At 40.1% G+C, this 26,410-nt stretch overlaps 1 protein-coding gene across 1 annotated transcript; it reads left to right on the top strand.

Moving 5' to 3' along the window:
* Positions 1–1,035: 1,035 nt before the first annotated feature.
* trim46a (tripartite motif containing 46a) lies at positions 1,036–26,179 on the top strand. The gene is made up of 13 exons (XM_053623628.1): positions 1,036–1,769; positions 5,213–5,468; positions 5,720–5,870; positions 7,332–7,530; positions 8,163–8,309; positions 16,048–16,143; positions 16,493–16,746; positions 17,049–17,170; positions 17,836–18,174; positions 18,838–19,067; positions 19,228–19,295; positions 22,069–22,509; positions 22,969–26,179. Exons 1-12 carry the CDS (start codon positions 1,710–1,712, stop codon positions 22,457–22,459), a joined length of 2,313 nt encoding a protein of 770 aa, XP_053479603.1. The 5' UTR covers positions 1,036–1,709; the 3' UTR covers positions 22,460–22,509; positions 22,969–26,179.
* The last annotated feature ends 231 nt before the right edge of the window (positions 26,180–26,410 follow it).

Below are 26,410 nucleotides of genomic sequence, written 5' to 3' on the forward strand. Positions count from 1 at the left end.
TTCTTCATCATCAGGAATGGCAGACTGCAAATGAGCCGGGAATATCGCCCCACAGTGGACTACTGCTGAACTGGAGGATAAATAAAGGCAAAGTGGATGTTTAAAAAACAAACAAAAAACAAACAAACAAAAATAATAGTTAGTTTTCCTAGTTAGTTTTCTAATAATAGTTGTATTTCTTCTTCTTCTTCTTCTTCTTCTTCTTCTTCTTCTTCTTCTGCTTCTTCTTCTCATTGTTGTTGTTGTTATTATAATTACAGATGTTATCCTTACTGTTGTTGCTGTTGTTTTCATTACATTATTTCTATTATCATTATTGTTGTTGTTCTTGTTGTGGTTATTATTTCTGTTGGTTTTATCATTAATATTACTGTTGTTATTATCATTATTGATACTTATTATTACTGATACTGCTACTTATTTTAATTACTGTTGTTGTAGGTCTCATTGCATTGTTGCTATTATCATTACTGTTGTTGTTGTTTTCATTACTGTTGTTGCTGTTGTTATCATGTTGCTGTTTTTATCATTGTTGTTGTTGTTATCATTACTGTTGTTGTTATCATTACCTTTGTTGCTTTTATCATTACTGTTGTCGCTGTTGTTGTTATCATGTTGTTGTTGTTACATTACTGTTGTTGTTGATATCATTGTTACAACTGTTGTTATCATCACTGTTGTTATTATCATGACTGATGTTGTTATCATTACTGTTGTTGTTATCATTAATGTTACTGTTGTTGATATTATTACTGTTGTTGCAGTTGTTGTTATCAAGTTGTTGCTCTTGTTGTTTGCATGTTGTTGCTGTTGTTAGCATTAATGTTACTGTTGTTATTATTACTGTTGTTGCTGTGTCATTATCATTACTGTTGTTTCAATAAAGCCATACATACATTGATGACTCTTGCAAATCACAATATAATCTTTTAAGATTTCACTCTTTCGCACCTTTATTATTATTATTATTATTATTATTATTATTATTATTGTTATTATTATTATTATTTGTCATGGTCACGTGGCACTGCCCATTTTCCATGTGATGGTACATGTGACTCAGTGACTGTTTATTTACGGTATCGTCCGCCCTCTGGTGGTCAGCACTGTGAACTACACACGTTTACTATTTATCCCAGTGGATAACTGTGAGGATAATTCCAAGACCGCGATGAGAAAATCGAGGCAGCATATAAGCCAGTATTTTATTTATTAATTTATTTATTTGAGGATCTATTTCTAAAAATATTCCTATCTTCCTATGCTTTTTTTTTTCCTTCTCTAATTAATATATGTTCGGCTCACGCAGAAAAGAAAACCCCTCTAGCCTATAGCCTGTCCCCCAGCACGCATGCTCTACAGTGAGTGAACTCGTTTCATCATCGTGGACGTCTGTTTTTAGATGTTTTTGCTCCCTCTCTCTCTCTCTGTCTCTTTAATTTTAATTTTTTTTTTTTTTTACAGAGGGAGCATTAAGGCCATTTAAATATACAACCATCACAAAATGGAGAGAGTGAAACGGGACTGATGGATGGGTGAATTAGTTCATGATTATATGTAACAGGCTGCATTTTTTATGTGTGTCATGGCAGCTCCAGGTGAAGGCCATCACCGTGTCCGCGCTTCACTTCTTCTGATGCTCGACTGTCCGTGTGTAGCATTAACCCCTTAGATGGAATGATTTTCTGCACCTTGGCTCATTCGCAAACATGGCAGACGCGGAACTGCAGACTTTCACGTCTATAATGGACGCGCTCGTGCGCATCAGCGTGAGTATATGCAATGCTTTTATCTGCCTTTTATTTGCTTGTCACTGATGCGGATGTGCTTATTTATGTATCTGTCATCAGTTTGAACGTATTGCCGTTAATAGAGACTCTGTACCTCAATACCAGGCCATTGTACGCGTGATTCCTCATGTGATTTCATGTCATGAATTGCTATTTTTATCAGTAATATTCCTCAGAGGCGCGCGCGCGCGGCCACTGTGTTATTGATGCGCTTTAAAACATGAAACGCTCGCCGTTATATTAAGCAGAACTGTACGACATGGTGTATTCTGTGAATGACCACAGCACTGCACCTATCTGTTGTGGTTATTTTAGACTGAGTACGTAAACAGTATATTGAGAATAATCACAACGTCGATGATTAAAACACAAAGCCGCGCGAGGGACGCGCGAGTGGCACATGTTGCCATGGTGACGGACGGTGCGCATGCGCGGGGAAGGGGGAGGAGTTAAAGCTCAGTAGGAGACACTTCCGTCTAATGGAAGTCTAATGAATGTCTAAGATTGAAAAGGTTACTACTACTACTATTTAAATGTTCCCAGTTCAGGCCGTATAAACAAAAACAACAACAACAAATCTAGTTTATAATCTTAGTTTAAAACCATAGTATGGGTAGCACCATCAAGGATCGAATAAAACAGTGATTCCAGCTCGTGAAGTATTGTCGAGCTGAGGGTTATTTTCAGTTGTGTTGCACCCCACAATTCTAAACATGTTTTATACAAAGTCGCCTTGATCTCTGATTTAAAAATCTCTGATTACAAATCTGTGATTAAAACCGGGATGAAATTTTTGCCATGTCCAGAATGTACCACATGTACATAGTGCGTTAGGGCATTTTGGTGTAGGATATCCAGCTTGCTCATGAGACACCAGAATGCACTGCTCAGACTTGTGTGTCCAAATAATATCCCCCAAAAGTAGCCCTGCTGAAAAAAATACAATAGAAACCATCGCAGAAATTCTAATGGTTTCCACTACGAATACCATTAAAACCATTACTATGATTAGTCCTTAATGGTATCCACTAGACATAACATGCCACCTGAAGAAGACAATAAATTACCAGTAGAGACCTACATTGATCATTAAAGTTTCTATTAAAACCAATACAATTCCCATTATAACCATTAATACTATTACAAATGTTATTAGGGTTTCTATAGGGTTTTTTTCAGCAGGTAGAGAAGCTCCAACATACATAATTGTTTGCTTGGCATGGGAGTAAGGCACTATTTCAGACACAGAGAAGTACTGAAATATGACAAAGTAAACAAACAAACAAAAACAAAATGTTATGACTGAAAAACAGTATAAAGAATGTTATTAGTGGAACCTTTCTGTATGCTTGTTTCCTTGCCGAGTAGCTCCACGCAACATTATGTTCACCCTCTGACCATTCTCGTTGTCCACTTTCTCATTGAAAGTGACCAGGGTGGCATGGCAGTCCATCACTTTCTTCAGAACTAGTGGAAGACATCACTTCATGTAAAAAAAAAAAAAAATTAAAAAAAATAATAATTTCAGTTCTGATATTGTCCTTCACTGAGGATAAGAATAATTAAGAGTTCTGGTGCTGTCCTCTACTGAGGATGAGAATCACTCAGACACACCACAGTGTACTGTAATATACCACAGTGTGGTGTAATGGAGCAGCAATCAAGCTGCATGTCACTTTGATAATGTTTGAAAATGACACTTCTCTTAGTGCTGCACAAGAGGTGGCCATAGCGGATTGAGTGGAATTTCATGGAAGATGGAGCTTCTGGACTATGCCTGTGCAATCACTTCAGTTTCCAGCTGCATGACCTCAGTATTATCAGGTTCTATCTTCTCATGCCTTCTTAACCAAGATAGAACCATATAATACCAAAGAAGGGTTATCTCATGAATGAGATAACCTGTCTTTAGACATTTCAGCCGCTTTATGGAGCTCTATAAAGCAGCCATGTCTGTTACTTCCACATAGCATATGGACACAAGTCTAGCCTGGGCAGATTCTCATCTACAACAACAACAGATTACTTATTAATGTGCTGTAGCACCAGTACCTTTGGCAGAAATGCTGGGTTTAGCCACAAAGTGACATGTTTGAACTTGAGTCCCCAACACAGACATGACTCATCCGTCTGTAGTGATGACCAGCAAAAAAAGTCTTAATTGAAAGAAAAGATAGGCGTTCATGCCAGTCTTTCACACTGTAATGATACATTTTTTACATGCATACATAATTACAAAAATGTCTCTTTGGGAGCAGACCAGTATTCTGTACTTGAGCCTATGGGCCGTACTAAAACTTTCAGAGTGTGTGGTCTGCTGTGCCACAATGAGCTGTTAAAAAATCACATACCTGTATATTTGGCCAATCATGCACCAATGCATTCTGGACCAAAGTGTCTTTTTTCTGGGCTGTCTATGAACCTCACTGGACAGTGGGCTAGAAAAACAGATTGTCCTTTCTAATCATCCTATGGATTAAATTCTATAGCTGTTGAATAGATGTTCTATAGATTGCCTGAATTGTGGCTGATGCTGGCTGCTCACAATTTCATGAATGCATCCATAACTAAGATTTGTCTTTCATCAATAACTTTATTCTGCTGAATTGCCTGAACCTTGTCTGGTTCGTCACCTACTTACTTTGTGAACACCCTGGGTGTTCAGCTCACATTCTATCTAGTACACATAGCATGTTGACAGTTGTTTTAAGAAGAAGACATCTTAGATCCAGAATGGAGCAGATTCTGCAGACTTATTCTCTGTCTTTCAGTCTGCCTCGTGTACTATTTCTGTTCCTGTTTCTCTAGTAGCAAATCCCAGTGATTTACCGCGCTTCACTGCTGTGTCTCTTGCTGCCTGATTGCTGAGTGCCGCCTGTAGCATGTCTGCAGTCTCTGTCTGCAGCGTCAACACTGCTACATGCTGACACAAACAATAGGTCATGTGTCTGTTCTAACAATACAAATACTGTATGGCAAGAAAAGTAATGTCAAACTCTAGAATTGCCATCACCCACAAACTCATTTGATGGCACAGATAAAATTAGACCAAGAAACAATGGATTACAGCACTATATTTGGTGCTTTAGATTCCTCATCCTCAACTGCTTGGTGAGATGAGAATGGGAAAGAGGACAAACATGACGTAAAAGAGTTGTTTTATAGACTTCCTGTGTGGGGCGGTGGGGTCATGGTGATGAGGTAAAGACTTTTCTATTTCTACTCGGCAAGGAAACAAGCTCACAAGAAAACTTCACAAGTTATAAAGGAAACTGCCCTGTCAGTCTGAAAGGTAGGAAAGTAGAACTGAAAAGCATGAAATGAAATAAAACCCAAAACGCTAAATTAATAATCAAGATCTCGCTCTCTCTATCTCTCTCTCTTTCTCTCTATCTCTCTCTCTCTCTCTCTCTCTCTTGCAGTCCAATATGAAGAGTATGGAGCGGGAGCTCCGCTGTCCGGTGTGTGAGGAGATGGTGAAGCAGCCGATTGTGTTGCCGTGCATGCACAGTGTGTGTGTGTTGTGTGCGGCGGAGGTGTTGGTGCAGAGAGGTTACCCTCCTCCCGAACTCCCGCCAGAGCGCAACACACCCACGTCAAGCCCCAGCACCCGCTCACCACGACATGCTCGCCGACCACCCCCAAAAACTGACCGTTTCGAGCGTGTGCTCAAAACAGGTGTGTGTGTGTGTGTCTGTGTGTGTGTACAACTTCAATTCAACTGAAATTGCTTCAGTTTTTGAGTTACATAAAAATGTGTGACCACTGCTGCAGCTCTGCGCATGTCTCTTTGTGTGTGTGTGTGTGTGTGTGGGTGTGTGGGTGTGTTTTGTTTTCTCTCTTGTCTTTAGACAAACTGTTAATCTGATCCTTGTACAAATTGCTAATCTCTCTCTCTCTCTCTTTCTCTTTCACTTTTCCTCTCTTAGTATGTGGCACCTATCCAGGTCGGAGACGGAAAGACACGATTCCTCTGAACATGTTGTTTCCATGTCCCACTTGTTGTCGGGACGTGGAGCTGGGAGAAAGAGGCCTTGCCGACTGCCTACGCAATCTCACACTGGAGCGTATTATTGAGAGGTCAAACACACACCCACCCACCTGTTTTTCTTTGCTCTCAGTCGTAAAACACATGCTTCTTTATACAATTATAATATAAGACTAATAAAATAAATGGATGAGAAGCATTGAGATAAACATGTAATAGGGTTTTATTATATTGCCAGTATATTCCTAGTATAAAGCCAGTATATTACCTAAGTATCACATTAATCATTGCAATTGTGGTTTAATTTAACAATATGGCTCCCATCCTTGCTATTTGGCAGCTTGTAAAATAGCACCTGAGCCAGCATACCCTGTTATTTTGCATTGTATTATTTATATAGTGCACTAACATTTAACGTGTGGCCACATGTTACTAAATTGATGTCATGAAATCCTGATCTGTGTGTAGACTGAAGTTTATTTTATCACACTTTTAATTTGCTATTTTCGGTTGTCGAATTAACGAAATAATGCCAATGTTTTTGTGCCCTTTGTTGCTGAGGACCACATTCAGAAAATAAATATTTTATATTCAGGCGCACACACACAGACACACACACTCACAAAAATACATAATTATTTCCTGAATACATTGGATATCTTAGGAGGTGTTTATAATACTGTACTGAACGTTTCCCAGAAGCACATTCATTCCACATAAAGGTCTTACCAGGTAAACAACTATTTCTCAGCAGGGTTCTATTACACTTTGTTAACAGCACGACATTCTTCACGAAGCAGAATGCTACAAACCGGTTTTAGTAACATAGCTGCGAGGCAGAGCATTGAAAAAAGGATCGATGCCGAATGAGAAAAATGCTCTCAGACAGACAAGGATGCTTTGCTCGCTTTTTTCCTGGCAACAGCAGCTAGAAAGTCCACGTAGTCCTCCATTCTTCATACTGACAAATGTGCCTGTCTTGATATGGGCCAAAAAAAGCTCCTACAGAAGGAAGATCAGAGACACACTTAATTAAAGATAAGCAAAGCGAAAGGGACTGAAAAAGAAAGAATGAAAGAGAGAAGGGCCTGTAGTAGTGTGCTGATGTGGTGTTTTGTGCAGCTTTGATACGCTGAGCTGTTGCAGTGTGTGAAGATCTGCTGTGGTCATTCCTTTGCCAAACACTCTCAGGGGTTTGCACACACAGACACTTGTATTTTGGTTTTTAAACGTATAAATGAATATGTTTATGGTGTTTATGAAAATCCTGTTCGTTAGGGAAAAGTTTCATATAGTACAAGATATGCAATTTACGTGTGATAAGACATAAGATATAATTGACGATGTGTTACTGCAATTTTATGTAACTTCTTAAATATATGTTTAAATTGCTTATTTATTTATATTTTGTCCTCACGGTTTCAACTCTCCGTGATTGGAATTCATCAATGTATACATGTGAATATGAAGCAAATCAGGTTTATGATTCTGTAGTGTCTAATTGTGTGTGTGTGTGTGTGTGTGTGTGTGTGTGTGTGTGTGTGTGTATATAGGTACAGACAGACAGTGAGTCTAGGCAGCATGGCAGTCATGTGTCAGTTCTGCAAGCCCCCTCAAGCACTGGAGGCCACTAAAGGCTGCGCTGACTGCCGGGCCAATTTCTGTAACGAGTGTTTTAAGTTGTACCACCCCTGGGGTACCCCACGTGCCCAACACGAGCACGTTCTACCCACACACAGTTTCAGACCCAAGGTAAGCCCATAAGGATTTGGAGACTCCTAGGGGTATGTGGTCGTCATCATCATAGGCTTTGCCTCAAACATTTTTTAACCTAATCATTATCTGTAGCACATGTGTGATAAATACAAACATTTTTACACAGGGAAAATTAGATGATTATATGTAGACTTAGGTTATGCAGCTGCTTAAATTGATTTGTCTGGGCTCCTTAATCAGATTATGCTAATTATGTGTAGGCTTAAAAATTGGTTGCCTGATTTTTTTCTTAAGTAGAGTTTTCGGAGACAAGGGTTTTCAGTAGTATCTAGACCACCCCTTTAAACACAATCACTTGTGCTTGGAGATATAGTCAGGAAATACAGTGGCTAGTTTTAAATTTGTACGTGTACAATATGCACTGAAATTCTTCCTTGCATGTTCTCCTGCAGCAGTATTACACCAATAGACACAACGTACTTACAACATACAGCATACATATATATATATATATATATATATAAAGTCTGGCTTATGCATGTAACCCTGTTCCCTGACTCAGGGACGTACAGAAGGGGGCTTGAGCCCCTGTCCTTTTTCTAATTATAATAAGAGATGTAAATAGATGACACATTGTTAAATACTTCTTCTGTATGTCTCTCTTTCAGGTGCTGGTGTGTGTTGAGCACGAGCAGGAGCGGATGCAGTTTTACTGCTGCTCGTGTCAGCGTCTGTTGTGTGCGCTCTGTAAGCTGCGTCGTGTTCACAATGGGCACAAGGTCATGCCCGTAGCACATGCCTACCAGACTTTGAAGGTACTCCCTTAAAACCCCAAATACTTTGTGATATATAAAGCTATATCTGTCATCTGTATACTCACTGTCCACTTTAATAGGAACACCTGTACAACTGCTTATTCATGTAATTAGCCATTCATGTGGCAGCAGTGCATTGCATGAAAGCATACAGATGCAGGTCAAGAGCTTCAGTTAATGTTCACGGCAAACATCAAACAACAGTGAAAAAATTTGATTTTGGTGTCTTTGACCGTGGCATGGTTGTTGGTGCCATGTGGGCTGCTTTTGAGTATTTCAAAAACTGTTGATCTTCTGGTATTTTCACATATACAACAGTCTCTAGAGTGGGGGGGGGGGGGGTGATGACATCCAGTGAGCAGCAGTTCTGCAGGTGGAAATGCCTTGTTGTTGATGGAGGTTAGAGGAACATGACCAGGCTGGTTCAAACTGGTTCTTGGCTGATAGGAGTGGAACCCAATGTGGTCCTCTGCTGTTGTAGCCCATCCACCTCAAGGTTTTGGCATGCTATGCATTCTGAGATGCTTTACTGCTCACCATGGTTGTATTTGAGTTACTGTGGACTTCCTGTCATCTCGAACCACTCTGGCCATTCTCCTCTGATCTTGCTCAAGAGTATGGCTTTTCCCCCTGCCGAACTGCCACTTTGTGTAAACTCAAGAGACAGTTGTGCTTGAGCAGCAGTTTCTAAATACTCAAACTCAAACCCTTCTGGCACCAACAATCATACCACAGTCAAAGTTACTAAGATCATATTTTTCCCCCATTCGGATGTTTAACGTATTCATGACAACACTGGTTTTGTTAAGGCTTTAGTAAATTTAGCGAGTTAATTATTGTTTTGTTGTTTATCAGGATTATACAAATCTTTATAGTGATAAAAGAAAATTAAACCGAAAACAAAATGGCATTAGTGACAACGCTACAAACTTGAATAAGCTGCTGTACTGGTGTGGCCAATTGGTAGAAAATACACTACATACAGTTTCAATCAAAATTATCCAACCCACATTGAAAATCAGGTTTATTGTCAAAATTTACAGACTTTCAGCTGTTTTCAATGAACAAATCAAACAAAAGCAATTGAAATAGTTCAACCCAACGAATGCTTCAAGTGGTTTCCCCAAATTCAACTGAAAATGCAACTTATAATGACTTCTCCAGTTTCAAAATGATTCAACCCCGTCATGGCAAGCATCTTTAGTACTTAGTAGAGCACCCTTTTGCTGTTATGACCTGCTGCATACACGATGCAAAGCCAGACACCAGCTTCTGGCAGTGTTCCTGAGGAATCTTAGCCCATTCCTCATGAGCAATGGCCTCCAGTTCAGTAATATTCTTGGGTTTGCGTACTGCAACCAGTTTCTTCAAATCCCACCAGAGATTTGTGATGGCCCTGTAGAATCTTCCAGGACTTCTTCTGCAACCAAGCCTTGGTGGAATTTGAGGTATGCTTGGGTTCATTGTCCCGTTGGAAGGTCCAATGATGCCCAAGCTTCAGCTTCCTCACAGACGGCATGAAGTTTTCTCCTTGGATTTCCTGATACTTCAATGAATCCATCTTGCCTTCCACACGCTGCAGGTTTTCAGTGCCAGAGGATGCAAAGCAGTCACAGAGCATCACCATGCTCGACTGTGGACAGAGTGTTCTTTCTTCATTCTTCTTCCTCCAGACATACCGTTGATCCATCATGCCGAAAAGTTCCAGTTTTGTTTCGTCGCTCCACAGAACAGAATCCCAAAACTTCTGTGGCTTATTTATATTATTCTGAGCCGATTTTTCTTGTGATTTTGGGTCAGTAGTGGTGTACCTCTTGGAGTTCTGTCATAGAAACCTTCTGCGTTTAGTACTCGCCTTACTGTGCTCACTGAAACCTCAGTGTCTGTTACCACCAAGTCTTGCTGCAGGTCTTGCAGTCACTCAAGGGTTTTTCCACAACCTGCCTTCTCAGAAATCTGCTTGCAGCCATTGATAGCTTCCTTTATCTGCCCCATCCAAATATTTTATAAATTTTCTGCCCCTAGATAGTTCAGGCATTTCATGTGTTCCAGCTCAAGCACACCTGGTGCAACTAATGAAGCCCTTGTTGAATTGCATCAGGTGTGTTTGAGACAACACCTGTTTTGCATATTTGTGCTGTTTTAAGGGATTCTATTCAGGGGGTTAAATCATTTTGAAACTGGAGAAATCATTATAAGTTGCATATTTCAATTGCTTTTGTTTGATTTGTTCATTGCAAACAGCTGTAAATTTTGACACTAAACCTGATTTGCAACGGGGGTTGAATAAGATTGATTGCAGCTGTACCTGTGGGTATGTGTTTGTTACTGCATCATATGCAACTCAATATACAGTTCTTATCTGATAGTCAAATAAAATAAATAAGTAAATAAACAGATTTTAGTCTGTGTGACTAAATGCTGCACCTTTTGATTAATAATTACTTACTGTAAAATATCAATCAGAATAATTTTATTCACCATATATATTTACGTGTATTAGGATTTTTTCCTTTGGTGTTTGATCACATGATACAGTCAACACACCTCAGACAACACAATTACTATACTAATATACAAATATTGCACCAAATATACAAACATTGCACCTTAATTGGAAATGGTGTGATGCATAATAAATAATAGCAATGATATATAGTGTTGGAGATCAGTTAAGGAGGTACTCGGCGGCTTTGTTAACTTTAGTAAACAGGACAAAGACGTAATCCAGAAGCATGGTTAAACAACAGGCAAGGGTCAGGTGATGCACAAACAACATAAACAAGGGTAGGCAGGATCAAAAACGTGAATAGTAAAACTAGGTCAAAACCAGAGAATGATGAATCAATTGGCTTGGTATCGACTGGTACAAAAAGTCACAGAGTATACTTCGGAAACAGTATGAGAACTAAGAGTCTATTCATAGGTTTGTGTGGTGGTGACTGTGATTGAGTCTAAGTGTGTGTCATCAGTAATCTGCTGAGTATGAATGTGAGAGAATCTTGGTCTAGTGTCTTTCCATGTCGGTTGTATGCAAATTTCTTGTTAGTTTGGGCCATGTGCTCTAGACGTTGGTGGGCCTGCTCCCACACCTGCTTGCTCCACTGGAACTAGTTATCTAGAGTGCGTGAGTCCATGGGGTTGGCATTCCGAACAGGCGTGGCTGGTACCCCAGGATGCATTGGAAAGGGGTAAGATTAGTGATGCAGTGCTTGAGGGTGTTTTGGGCATACTTGGCCCAAGGACTGCCAGTTCCTCTTGATTGTCAGCACACAAGGTCCTTAGAAAATGCCCAATCTCTTGGTTTACCCTCTCCACTTTGCCATTAGCTTGTGGGTGGTACCCTGATGTAGCCAATTCATGGATGGAGATTATTAGGGGGCCATGATAGACAAGGGCCAATGGGGGAATTTCACCAGGACACCGGAGTATAACCATACTCTTTCACGATAAGTGTCCAGATCTTTATTTGAAAGGCTTTAAACAATGTTTTTCATGCTTGTTCAATGAACCATAAATGATTATTGCACATGTACTTGTGGAACAGTCCTTAAGACACTAACAGTTTACAGGCGGTAGCCAATTAAGGTCACAATTACAATAACTTAGGAGACTAAAGAGACCTTTCCACTGACTCTGATAAAACACCAGGAGAGAGAAGCCTGCTCAGGTGCCCAAACATGCTATAGGCCTGCTGCAAGGAGGCATGAGTACTGCAGATGTGGCCAGAGCAATAAAGTGCAATGTCTTTAATGTAAGATGCCTAAGACTGTGCTACAGGGAGATAGGAAGGACAGACGTGTCCCCACAGATGTGATTGAGAATTATTAAATGCCTTGGTGGAAGAGTGGGGTAACATCTCACAGCAAGAACTGACAAATCTGGTGCAGTCCTTGAGGATGAAATGCACTGTACTACTTATAGCAGCTGGTGGCTTTTATTGACCCCCCCCCCCAATTGGTGTGTATTTGCCCAAACTTGTTCACATCATTTGGAACCATTGGTCCACAAATGGGGAGTCAGTGGGGTTGGCATTCCATGAAAACAGAGGTGGCTGGTAGTCTAAAACACATTGGAACGGGGTGAGGCGTGTGGCTGAATGACGCAGGGAGTTCTGGGCATACACGGCCCAGATGATCTCCTCTGGGATTCCAGAGTACCCGAATACATGTTGGAACAGCAATTCGGCCACCGTAAAAGCAGATGGGATGGTTGGTATTGGAATTACGTGGAGCGATTTGGAAAACCAGTCCACAGCCACTAAGATAGTTGTGTTACCTTGTGATTCTGGTAGGTCGGTGATGAAGTCAGTGGAAAGGTGAGACCATGGGCATTCAGGTACGGGTAAGGGATTGAGCTTGCCAGCAGGCAGTGTTAGTGGAACCTTTGACTGGGCACACGTAAAGCAGGAAGACACTATGCGGTGCACATCCCTTAGCATGTTGAACCACCAGTACTTCTCCTGCAACAGATGGTAAGTGCGTTGTGCACCTGGGTGACCTATGGCGACCGTCGTGTGGGCCGAGGAAATGAGCTCCAGCCGGTGCTGCTCTGGAACAAACTGTTTCCTTGGGGGACATGCTGCTGGGATTTGTGATCTTTGTATGTGTGTGAGGACTTGATCCAACTCCCATTCTAGAGAGTTGACTACACAGGAAGGCGGGAGAATTAATTTGTCATGGTTTTCTTGGACCTCTATGCTGTGTAGATAGGAGAGGGGATTGGCCTTTGTATTCTTGTAACCTGGCTTGTAAGACAGGGTGAACTGGAAGCAGGAGAAGAATAATGACCAGCCGGCTTGACGAGGGGTCAGATGTTTGGCTGTGTGTAGGTACTCGAGGTTCTTGTGGTCTGTGAAAATGATAAAGGGGTGTGTTGCTTCCTCCAGGAGCAACATGCCATTCCTCCATGGCTAGTTTGATTGCCAAGAGTTCTCTGTTTCCCACATAATAGTTTTGTTATACTAGAACAGTTTCTTGGAAAAGAATGCCACGGGATGAAGCTTGGGATGATCTCCGAACCTCTGTGAGAGGATAACTCCCATTCCTGTCTCCGATGCATCAACCTCCACGACAAAAGGCTTGGACGGGTCCGGGTGCGCGATGGAGCTGAAACCTCTGATAAAACCTTGGTAGAAGTTGGCGAAGCCCAGAAATCATTGTAAATCCCTGACTGTGTGGAGTGGTGGAGTGGGCCAATCCACCACCGCCTCTACCTTACTTTGGTCCATGGTGACCCCCTCAGGGCTGATAATGTAGCGCAAGAATGAGATGGCATGCTGGTTGAATTCACATTTCTCCGCTTTAACATAGAGCTGGTGTTGAAGGAGTCTTTGTAATACTTGATGGACATGGAGGATATGTTCTCCAGGGGAACTAGAATATATCAGAATGTCATTGATGTATGCGATTACACGCAGGTCCCTTAGGACATCGTTCATGAAACAATGGAACACTGAGGGAGCATTAGAGGACCCATATGGCATAACCAAGTATTCATAGTAGCCCAAGGTGGTACTGAAGGCCGTCTGCCACTCATCTCCCTCTCGAATACGGACTAGGTTGTACGCACTGCCATGGTCCAGTTTCCCGAAGATTGTAGCTGATCTGAGTTGTTCTAGGGCTGCCGGAACCAGGGGCAGAGACTAGCGATACTTGCTGGAGCATCGGTTGAGGCCCCGGTAATCTATGCATGGCCTGAGACTGCCTCCCTTTTTCTCCACAAAGAAGAAACCAGCTGAAGCAGGGGATGTAGAGGGTCTGAGGTACCCTTGCTGGAGTGCCCCTCGAATATATTCCTCCATAGCTCATTGTTCTGTCTGTGATAGTGGATACACCCACCCTCGAGGTGGACTGGCACTGGGAAGCAGCTCAATAGCACACTCATATGGTCGGTGTGTTGGTAGTCTGCTGACTTTCTCCTTTGCTGAAAACCTCCAAGAGGTCCTGATATTTGGGAGGAACTTGAACTGGAGTGGGTTGGTTAGAGATTTCAATGTATGTAGCCGCCAGCAGAACTACTGGTGTTTGTAGGCAGTGTGCCAAGTTAGGATAGAAACAAGTGCAGGTTTACATAGTTTAATTCCCAAAACAGGTAGTCCAAAGGGTAATACAAAATCCACAAACTTAAACAGGCAGAGGTCAGGCAATCAGGCAAACAGTCAAAACAAGATTAGGCAGCGAGACGAGGTCAAAGAACAAGAATAAAGTCAAAACCAGAAAAACAAACACGATATCGAGGCTTGGTATATACAGAGAGCTGGTCAACTAAGCATATACTTCGCAAAGACATTGTGTGTGAACAGTCTCTATAAAGGAGTGGTGTGGGTGAAGGTGCAATTGGCAGCAGGTGTCTCTAATTAGAATTCAGGAGATGGTGAAGGTGTTTGTGTTTGAGTTTGGGAGTTGTAGTCTTTGTCGGCCATGTTTTTAGTTCGTGGTGAATTCTGGGAAATGGAGTGACTGGTTTGCTGTGATATGACAGTTAATTGAAAATGTCCTCAAAAAATGCAGATGGGTGTTTGAATTTCCAGATGAATAGCAAACTGAAGCATCTACTTCTGTGATAAAATAATGGCCCAGCTTATAATAATATTAGTTAATAAGTTAATACTTGTGATTCTACATGGAAGCAAAGATGCAATGCATAATAAGGGAAGGATTATCACCTTTAGTATGTACTTAGAAAGCTGAGTTTCAGATGTGATTAAAAATCTATATCTGGCGTTCGTACTATTTTTTTTAAACCCTATTTTTTTATACTATTTTTTAGTATTCTTATTAAGTATACTACGGCACTTTTAAATTCTGATTTAAACATTAACTATAATGGTTAAAAAGTGTTGTTCATTTATAAATAAATATAAGATTAGTGTTGGAAAGTTTCTATGGTGACTGAAAACACTTCAAGATATGCTGTTACTGGAAAATAATCAACTTTGTAGTGGTAACATTAACTGAACTTCTTGTTGGGCCACATCACACCACTTCATCTTTGAATATTTTCCTATAATAGCATGCCCTGTGATGTTTTATTCCTTACTGAATTATAATACAATAAACCTAAATATCTAATATCAGACATCACTAGTTTTAGTAGGATCATGTTACAGTAACTAATAAAACTGTAAGGATTATTTGATTCAAATCAGTGGGCCTCAATGTGTTAACCATGGCTAAACAGTGTTTATTAGCCAAAGGTTACAAAGCTGTGAATGAATCAATATGGACACCTTTGTATTTGTAAAGTCCAATACCACAAACACAATCATTCATTCATCATTCATCTTTAGTACGCATCCTGGTCAGGGTCAATGCGGCAGCACTATCCACTGCACCACTGTGCCGCTCACCTCAAACACAGCTCTTATTTATTATTAGTGTATTATTGTCGCCTCAGTGCTGGAGTCCCTGTGATAGAGGTGTGGACTTCCACTGCTCCAAGCTAAAACTTTTTCGCTGAAAACTAATGTTTTTATATGATTCATAATGATATTGAGCTGCATTATATTACATGTCATATCACATTGAGACAGTTATGAATCTAGCTATATTGAATCCCCGGCTATTATAAATGTATCTTTCATCAAGTTATTGCTAAACTATCGAGATATGCATTATATCTTCTCAGAAGGACATATGTACATGCACCCTTGATAAATATGCAACTAAAGACATTTGTGTAAACAGTGTCACAGTTATTGTTGTGCTCTGAGTGACTTCATGTTGTGATTTAACAGGATAAAATTACTAAACAGATGAGCTATGTTCTGGCCCATCAAGAGAGGGTGCAAGCCCAAATCACTCAAGTGGAGAGTGCCATCGCTCAGACAGAGGTAAGTGTTTATGTATTGGACATTTTCAAAAATCTGAATACAAGTCAATTAACTGAAATGTTCTGAACAGGTCAAAATATCTCAGAATGCACAGAACATTGTATACATTGAGCTTATTTTCACCTGAGTGTAAGATAAAATTTAGTTTTAAGTTTGAAATGACTGATCTTTGTATATATGATACAAGAAGTGATTTTCATTGCTATCACATGACCTCCCTTTCATATTTGCACCTATGCCTCATACACACCTTCTATTATGCTCTGACAACTCCATGTGTTGTTTCACTGTTATCGGTCTATGCTCTTAATGTAAAACAAATAATGTATTTGTGCACCTGTGTGTCTAGATGAACAGTGCTGTTGCTAAAGAACAGCTGAATCAGTGTGTGAACAACATGCGTGAAGAGCTGGCTGAACGGCAGTGTGCTCTGATCAAAACTCTGGAGGAGACTCGTGTTCAAAAATCGGAAGCTCTAAACACGCAACTTTCAGAGAAACAGAGTCTGCTCGACAATGCGGGGCTCGTCGTGTACACACAGGAGCTACTGAAAGAAAACGATCAGCCGTGCTTCGTGCAGGCCGCCAGAGTCACCCACAACCGGTGCGAGTGTGTCTGTGTGTGTGCATGTATGAGTCTTTTACTATGACTATGAATATATTAAAATTTTTTTGTTTTTTTTGACCATTTCTTAAAAATTTGGAGCATAGACTCAGCGGGCAGTAAAACCTTCTGTGGTATCATTATCTGTCTAAATATATTTCCTTATCACAGTATACATCAGTATATTGCACACCCCTATCCTACAGTTTATTAATCACCAAATGCCAGATGTACATTCAGCTGGACAGATTAATGTCGGAATTCTTTTGTCTTAATTTCTGTCTTCTCTGTGCCGTGGGCAGGTTCATTACAGCCATAGAGAACCTGCAGCGCTTCTCCATCTCTGCAGATCCCTCATTCCTCCGTTTCCATGTGGACATCTCCAGAGAGCTCAAGCTAATCAGCAGCATGAATTTCATACAAGGTTGTTATCAGATCCACCAAACTAAATCCATTCTTACAATGGAACTGTTAGGCCTATTTATGTGGACCTTCACCAGTTTCATAAGCCAAAGTTTTGATACAGGAATAGAAAATCGGCATTAACTTCTACCGCCAACGTGTGTTAGCCATTTCTCAATGAATTTGTTTATTGAAGATGCACTGCATTTTTAAGAATATCCATGATACCCATTCATGAATTCCTAATTTAACTTGCTCTGGTTTCCTTCTTCATTGTACTGTTTTTGGTTTATTACTTTAGCGTTCAGATTAATTGGGAAGTCTAGATAAAGTGATGTAGTGTGCTGATTCAGGACTTTACTTCACTGTGATGACTTAGCGTGCTGAATTGGTGTACTATATTGACAATAAGTCAATTATTAATTAAAAGTGCGCTAATTTAGTGTACTTAATCAGTTTTTTGCTTTATCGTGATGCCTCAGTGTGCTGATTTGTATGCAGATTCAATATGTGTTGACACAGATTTTGTATGTGTTGATTCAGTATTTTGCTTCAGTGTGATGATTCGGTATGCCCATTCAGTGTGCTAATTCATTCTAATTAATAATGCTCATTCAGTATCTTGATTTAGAGTGATGATTTAATGTGCTGGTTTGGGTCAACAAGCCTTTCTTGTTTTTTCTGCAGCTCCACTTGCTCCTGTAATCGACACCCAAAAGACTCTGGCCTATGATCATCTGTACCTCTGCTGGCGCCTCCCACAGGACTCTGCTCCCGCCTGGCACTACTCCGTGGAGTATCAGAGGAAAGATGGAAGAGATGGACCTAAGTGGGGCGGAGTCAAATCCGAAGGCTCTGGAGGCCCCAACAGTCCGTGGCAGCGCATAGACGAGGTGGGCGGGACTAGTGCAGTGATTGACAGACTGGAGATGGACAGCGTGTATGTGCTGAGAGTGAGAGGATGCAACAAGGCAGGTTTTGGGGAGTACAGTGAGGAAGTGTATCTACACACACCGCCTGCACAAGGTAACACACAATATTAGTGACAACACCTTTTCAAAGTTCAATGACGTTTTTGTATACAGTATTGCACACTCATGGGGATATTTGTCATCCTAAATTCAGTTTTCTTTAATTCATTTCTGCACTTATTTTCCATACCTTCACTTTTTCATCCATCATCCTTTGAATGCTCTGTTTACCTTCCTACTTCCTCACTTGTCTTCCCCATCCATCTAGCTTTTGTTCAGTTCCTCTCTCTCTCTCTGTCTCTCTCTCTCTCATCTTTCATTTTCCATTCATCCTTATGTTTGACTTATTTTCTCTTCACTTCTATCTGCTTTTCTTTTGTTCCTGCTCTGACTTGTATTCCTGTTTGATCTGGAATATATCAGCTGCTTGACCTTCTCCAAATCCTAGTATATGTACAATGTTCCTACTTTCCTCCTCCTCCTTGTTTCCTCTTCTCTTTAACCTGGCCAATTCTGTTCTTTTCCTTGTGTACTTCCTTTGTCCTTATTTTACCTTTGTCTTTACCTACTTGTCATACCTACTTTTTATTTCTGTCCTCCTTATGTTTGCTGTCCCTTTACTTTGTTTGTATATGATCCCCACCATTCCGTTCCCTACTACTCCCCTGCCTCTCTCCTTCTCTCTCTCTTTCTTTCTTTCGTGCCTTCTGTCTCTCAGTGCTGTCATTTTGTCTGGACTCTCGCTGGGGGCTCCATGCTGAGCGTGTGGCACTGGGTAAGGGGCAGACGTATGCCCGTAGCGTGCCTGGTCTCAATTTGCTGCAGGCTGCCGACCGCGCCCTCACTTCCTTTCATCTGACCTCTGACCTGCTGGTGGCAGACGTGTCAATCACACAGGGTCGTCACTATTGGGCATGTTCAGTGGAGCCTGGTTCTTACTTAGTCAAGGTGAGCAGCCATCTGATTAGACAGTGCAGACTTTATTATTCATAATATCTGAAAGAATTTGAGTGCTGCATTGTATGTTGTCATTGATTTATGTCTGCATGTGTCTCTGTGTGTGTGTGTGTGTGTGTGTGTGTGTGTGTGTGTGTGTGTGTGTGTGCAGGTTGGTGTTGGTCTAGAGACAAAGCTTCAAGAATGGTTTCATTTACCACAGGATATGGCAAGTCCCCGGTAAAGCTGAGAAACTCTAATCTGTTCACTATTTAAAGATACAGTGCTGTGACAAAGTATTTGATTTCTTCTGTTTTTGTTTATATCTCATACTGAATTGTTTCAGAAATGAAAAGAAAATCTAAGATAAAACAAAGGCCACCTGAGTAAACATGAAATACAGTTTTTAAATGATAATGTATTTACCCCCGTAGTTACTAATTCCCCAATTGTATGAAATTGCATACATAATGGGGTTCAGCTGGACTAGACACAACCAGGCATGTTTACTGCAAACCCTATTCAATCAAAACAACACTTAAATAGAACTTCAACAGCATGAAGTTGGTTAAAAGGTCTTACCCAGTAACACACTATGCCAAAATGGAAAGAAATTCCAGAAATTATGAGGAAGAAAGTGATGGAAAAACTTGGCACACTAGTGAACCTTTCCAGAAGTGTCTGACTTTCCAAAATTCCTCCAAGAGCACAGCAACGACTCATCCAGGAAGTCACAAAAGAGCCAAGGACAACATTAAAGGAACTACAGGCCTCTCTTGCATCAATAAAGGTCGCTGTTCATGAAAAACACTGGGCAAAAATGGCATCCATGGAAGAGTGGTGAGGTGAAAACTACTGCTAACCCAGAAGGGTTGTCTGAATTCTGCTGAAACACACCTTGATTATCCTCAAACCATTTGGGAGAATGTTCTGTGGATTGAGTCGAAAGTGGAACTGTTCACAAAAAAACATCATACCCACGGTCAAGCATGGTGGTGGAAGTGTGATGGTGTGGGGATGTTTTGCTGCTTCAGGGCCTGGGCAACTTGCAATAATTGAGGGAAACATGAATTCTGCTCTCTACCAGAAAATCCTAAAGGAGAATGTCTGGTCTTCAGTCCGTAATTTGAAACTCAAGCGCAACTGGATTATGCAGCAAGACAACGATCCAAAGCTTATGAGTAAATCCTAGTCCTAGAATTAAGTGTCGGAAGCGGTTCCATTATTGCTGCTAAAGCTGGCACAACCAGATTTTAAGTTGAAGGGGGCTGTTACTTTTTCACATGGGTGATAGGTGTTGGATAACTTTTGTTTTGCTTCAATAAAAAAAAAAAAACTGTATTGTGTGATTACTCAGGTTGCCTTTGTTTTATGTGGTATTTCATTTGAAAATCTAAAACTATTTAGTATGACACAAAAACAGAAGAAATCAGGACAAATAATTTTTTACAGCACTGTATATTTGTTTTGGTTTTTTTTACTTTTTATTTATTTATTTATTTTACATTTTTACATTTAAAGATACAAAATTGGTAGTTTAAGTGAAAATTCTGTCATGTTATTTATGTCATTCCACTTCACTATAAATGAGTATACTTCTTATTATATTTGATCCACCATCCAGCTAAATATAACTGACTGAATTATTTTATCTTTATACCACAGTGCTGTTGAATTCTCACTTGTAATTACTCAGAAGGGTGTTGATTAATTGTTTTATAAAAGCATGGTTTGAACAGTAGGTCCAACTGCACGGTTTATATTAGAGATGGCACCGATCCGATACTCAGGATGGTGGAGCAAATATCAAAGAAAAAATAACAAATTAGATTCAGTCCTGTAGCAAATTGAATTGGAAATTATTTTTGTGTGTATGTGTTTAAAAGAATTCGAAAAAGCTGCTGTTTTGTATAAGCCATGTTTTTCCTCTGTACTTTTCCCATGTATTTTTTTTTTTTTTTTTTACGTGCAGTGCTTCAGTTAAAAATCATTTTAAATCTTATGAGTTTTTAAAGGAAAAAAATGTTATCTGAGTAATGATATAGGCCGATACTCAAGGTTTCGGTACCTGTATCGGAAAAGAAAAGGCGGTATCATGCCACGTCTAATTTATATTCATGCGCTTGTTGTTATACATTATCGTTTCTATAGTTACAACTTACAAAGGAATTTACAAGGATGCACCACATAAACGGATTTGAAAAATGTGTGTTATCACTGATATGGTGAAGTGTTCTGTGAGGAGGTGTTTATTTAGGATTTTTTGGAAGGAGTCTCCGGTGTCAGGTTACAGTCAGAGGTACAGCTGTAACCTTTCTGACACAGGAAAAGACAGAGGGCTTTGTGCTTTTCAGTTACATTACAAGCAGCATTATCTAAAAGAAAGAGGGGAAAAAAAAAGAGAGCCTGGTTTATAGCTGCTGTAATTCAAATCATTTCTCTTGTTGATGTTCCGTAACAGTATACAATATATGGTACATATAACTATAAACAAAAATATGACATCACACCACCCCACTGATTATTTTCCTATAACGGCATACTCTGTTGTGTTTTAATCCTTATGTAACAAATAAGAACACATATAACAGTTGCGGCTATTAAATGTGATTCAGACAGTGTAACAAAGCTGATGAAATACCAGAAACTCTAAATGTATTGCCACCATGAGGAATTATGTCCTCAAGTGCTCACACCTCTTAGTGACGCTGACAAAACACAAAGAGAAAACAGAAAACACATTTTGTTGTTGTACCATCAAGTTATTTCTACCATTAAGTTACCAGTGAGCAAGTTATTATGAACTTGTCATTGTCTTGAAATGTTTTTAAAGTGAAGATTGAGAAGAGTTGATCTGATTTTAGATTAACTAGCCATATTGCTCCATATTATATTAATTCTGTCCCAGCCTCTTTTTGTAATTATACGATATTTACCAATAATATTTCTGGCACATATACATGTCCCAAGGATTAAATGTTGTCTTGCCCTTTTTTCTCTCTTCTCTTTGTAGATATGATCCTGACAGTGGGCATGACAGTGGAGCAGAGGATGCCCAGGACTGTCCACCTCCATTCTGCTTCCTCACTATGGGCATGGGTAAGATTCTCATGCCCAAATCCGGAGCATCTAATGGCATGTCTGGCCCTCTCACTGCCCCTTTGCCCCCGCGCCTCGGTGTGTGTCTGGACTTTGATAAAGGATGCGTTACTTTCTACGATGCCCACTCACTGCGAGTGCTGTGGGACGGGACTGTCGATTGCTCTGCCCCTGTTTGCCCGGCCTTTTGCTTCATTGGTGGCGGTGCACTGCAGCTGCAGGAGCTGATAGCCAATCGCAGCACGGAGCAAGCCCCGCCCAGGAGAGTCACCATTCAATCACATGCAACAACTCTGAGTAACTGAAGCCATAAACAGTTCTACAGCAAACTCTTAACTGTCAAGCACCTTTAAATGTTAGTATTTTTTATTTATTTATTTGAGACTTCGTGTTTATGTACGATTTGTTGTTTTGTTTCTGCCTCACAGGCAGGGCTTTATTTTAAGATTTGCTCCTGCATTATGCTTAGAACCCGCAGCATGCAGATAATCATGATTTCATGATGCAACCCTTTATGCTAAAACTAAAGTATGCCCAGTTTGGTGCATGAACAGCATAACTCACCTGTAGGCAAAAGTCACGAATGATGCGTTTCTATTGAAGGGGATGATGATTTCTAAGCTATTTTTACACATTTAGCCTGTGAAGCACCTAAAATGGATATGTTAATAATTTGTACAGGCTTTGACTAGTACCAGTGTGTTTGCTTTTTATAGGACTGTATAGTTGCCACATTTGGGTCTGTCGCCATTTGTTTAGATCGAGTCTAAGTTTAGTTTTGGTCTGATGAGCTTCTGTTTTGTGTGTAACACAGTAAGATCACCGCATAACTGTCGACAGCTCTGCCCCAGTTTGTGCTGCGTTTCACTTCATTGGTAGAGGGCCAATCACAGCAGGCCCAAACCAGAAGGGTCACCATCCAATCCAATGTCTATAATTGAAGCCATTAATGTTTGTAGTATGTGTGCGTTTTAGATGTAACATTAATGTCAGAATCATGTTGGTATATGGCAATTTCTCAAAATGATGTCACTCAAATTATTGTATTTTTAAGCATTCTTGGCCTAAATGTTTAAGTTTCACAACAAAGCTCGTTACTGTGATCTATCAGCAGACATAACAATATGAAAACAAACAATTTTAATGGAACATATCACAATATTACAGGTGTTAGTATATCACAATGTCATGTCTCAGTAAATATGCAGTATACATAGTAGAATACAATATCTAATGGATAAATATGTATGTTTATTACTGACACTGATTTTAGCAAAGCATGTTAAAATAACTTCCAGAAAATGCAAAGGTATTTTTTAAAACAGAACAGAAATCCATGTCTATGGTTAAATATCCAAAATCGGTATCAGATCCATATTTCTGCTTATGGAAATACCCTAAAATGAATAACTAAAATGTAATGCTGGTGTTTACTCAGGCCTTTAAAGTCACAACCAAATGTGAAACTACTGGAAAATGTGTGGGGGTTTTTTTTGTTGTTTTTGTTTTGTTTTGTTATTATTATACTACAGAATTTTTTATTCTGATCTGATCAGATTTTTTTTCAGCAGCTCTGTCCCAGCTGCAGTGTTTATATTGCATTCTCATACGTTATCGTTTCTATAGTAACTGCTCATTTGCAGGAACGTGTATGGCAGACGATTGAAAAGTATGTAATTATTGTTATACTGAAGTTTTCTGTGAGATTTAGCATTTTTGTAAGGAGTCTCTAGTGTCAGCACTTTGTAACAGAGGTAAAGCTGTAGCTTTTTTTTCCTTCCTGATATAGGAAAATCTTTAGGACAGAAGGCTCTGTGACATGACAAGCTGCATTTTTTTTTCCCTCTTATGAACTTCACCCGAGAGGAAATAAAATGGAAGAGGCTCTGGTGAGGGAATGACTGTTTATAGCTGCTATAACAACTTTGCAGGCATTAAACAACATTAAATGTAACTATAAATGAATAAAATGTATGATGTGGTGTTCTTTAATTGATCCAATATTTGCAATTGTTGACATTGTTTCGGTAGAAGAGGAATAAAACATGTCAGTCAGGACATGTTATGGGAAAATAATCAACTTCAGGGTGGTATCATATCACACCATCCTGTCTGTTTTTATGTTGTAGCTAACATGTACTGTCCATAGACAAACAGTACTGTATAAATGTCCTGGACATCCATTCATTCTTTCTTTTTTAAATTTTTTTTTAATTTAATTTAATTAATTATTTTTATTTTATGGCCCTTGCATTAGTGTGTCAGTGGAAAAGAGCAAAATGATGCTTCAGAGAATCATTTGTATGGTAAAGAAGTTCAAGTTTAAGTTCAAGTGGTTTTATTGTCATTTCAGCCATATATAGCTGGTACAGTACACAGTGAAACTAAACAGCGTTCCTCCAGGACCACGGTGCTACATAAAACAACACACTAACCACATGAAACACAGAACTAAATAAGATCTACACATTCTACATAAAGTGCACGTGCAGACATGTGTTAACAACACAGGACAGTACAATACTACTAAAACAGGACAATAGGCACAGGAAGTGACAGTGTAGCGCTGAACAGTACACGGTTTTAGCGTGGAAGTGTCTGATTTAACAGGTAGTGCAGAAGATAGGATAACAATATAATTTAAAAATGGTATAAATGTGAACATAACATGCTATGACTGAGTCCTCAGCAGATTAGCTTATACCAAATATGGACATAGCAGTTATTGTGGAAGCAGCTAGGTAAAGTGTTTAATAGTGACAATAAATTAAATACTATATTTTTATAATACAGTAGCAGCAAAAATGCAAATATTACAATTGGAGTGGGGTGGTGTTCAGTTCAGTGTGTGTGTGTGTGTGTCAGTCCAGTCTCTGAGTATTGAGGAGTCTGATGGCTTGGGGGAAGAAGCTGTTACACAGCCTGGCCGTGAGGGCTCGAATGCTTCACTACCTTTTTCTAGATGGCAGGAGAGTGAAGTGTGTGTGAGGGGTGTGTGGGGTTGTCCAATGCTGGCGGCTTTGCGGATGCAGTGTGTGGTGTGGTCTGTGATGGAGAGGAGAGAGACCCCAGTGATCTTCTCAGCTGTCCTCACTCTCCGTTACAGGGTCTTTACGATCCAATGAGGTGCAATTTCCGAACCAGACAGTGATGCAGCTACTCAGGATGCTCTGAATAGCTCCTCTGTAGAATATTGTGAGGATGGGAGGTGGGAAATGGGCTTTCTTCAGCCTTCGCAGAAAGTAGAGATGCTGCTAGGCTTTCTTGGTTATGGAGCTGGTGTTTAGGGACCAGGTGACGTTCTCTGTCAGGTGAAAACCAAGGAATTAATGCTCTTGATGATCTCCACAGAGGAGCCATTGATGTTTAGTGAAGAGTGGTCACTCTGTGCTCTCCTGAAGTCAACAATCATCTCTTTTGTTTTGTCCACATTCAGAGATAGGTTGTTGGCTCTGCACCAATCCATTAGCCACTGCACCTCCTCTCTGTATGCTGACTCGTCATTCTTGCTGATAAGACCCACCACGGTCGTGTCATCAGCGAACTTGATGATGTGATTGGAGCCGTGCCTTGCTGCACAGTCGTGAGTCAGCAGAGTGAACGGCAGTGGACTGAGCACATAGCCCTGAGGGGCTCCTGTGCTCAGTGTGGTGGTGGTGTTGTGGTGGAAAGGAGGATATTCAGTAATACATCATGTTTCATAAAAAAAACATCATTGATGCTGTCTGGAAACAGAAGAAACAGAAGCAAGTAAGAGCCAAAGTCTGCATAAGAGCTGTATCAGGTTCTTCAAGACACTTGGAACAACTACATAAAACTGCATGACATTGTACCTAATGATGTAGTTACACCACCTCCATCATGCTTGACCAATGAGCTTCTATATTATGGTTCATGAGCAGATCCATTCTTTCTCCACACTTTGGTAATGGTCAATCTTGGTTCCAGAACTTTTGTTGCTTATCTCTCATCTCTTTATTCTTTGCTAAAGCCAATCTAGCTTTCCTGTACTTGCTCATGATTGGTTTAAATTTGTGGTATAGCTTCTAGATTTCAGCTCTCGAAGTCTTCTTCAAACGGTGGATTATGATACCTTCACCCCTTACTTTTAACCCTTTCATGCACAGTGGTCCATTAGTCAAAATCCATTTTCTGGCTATTGCAAGGATTTCAATAGAATTCTAATTCTTCATTTGAACACATGCAGTCCACTGGAGTGGATACTTCAATAACTTTTTGAAAACTGTATGTAAAAG

The sequence above is a fragment of the Ictalurus furcatus genome, chromosome 1 (genome assembly GCF_023375685.1).
Source record: "Ictalurus furcatus strain D&B chromosome 1, Billie_1.0, whole genome shotgun sequence".
Classification (NCBI taxonomy): Eukaryota; Metazoa; Chordata; class Actinopteri; order Siluriformes; family Ictaluridae; genus Ictalurus; species Ictalurus furcatus.

Excerpts from the sequence above, each read along its gene's own strand:
- trim46a (XM_053623628.1), top strand. The coding sequence starts at position 1,710 with ATGGCAGACGCGGAACTGCAGACTTTCACGTCTATAATGGACGCGCTC. Across the intron at positions 1,770-5,212 it reads ACGCGCTCGTGCGCATCAGC|TCCAATATGAAGAGTATGGA; the intron begins GTGAGTATATGC and ends TCTCTCTTGCAG. Across the intron at positions 19,296-22,068 it reads CAGGATATGGCAAGTCCCCG|ATATGATCCTGACAGTGGGC; the intron begins GTAAAGCTGAGA and ends TTCTCTTTGTAG.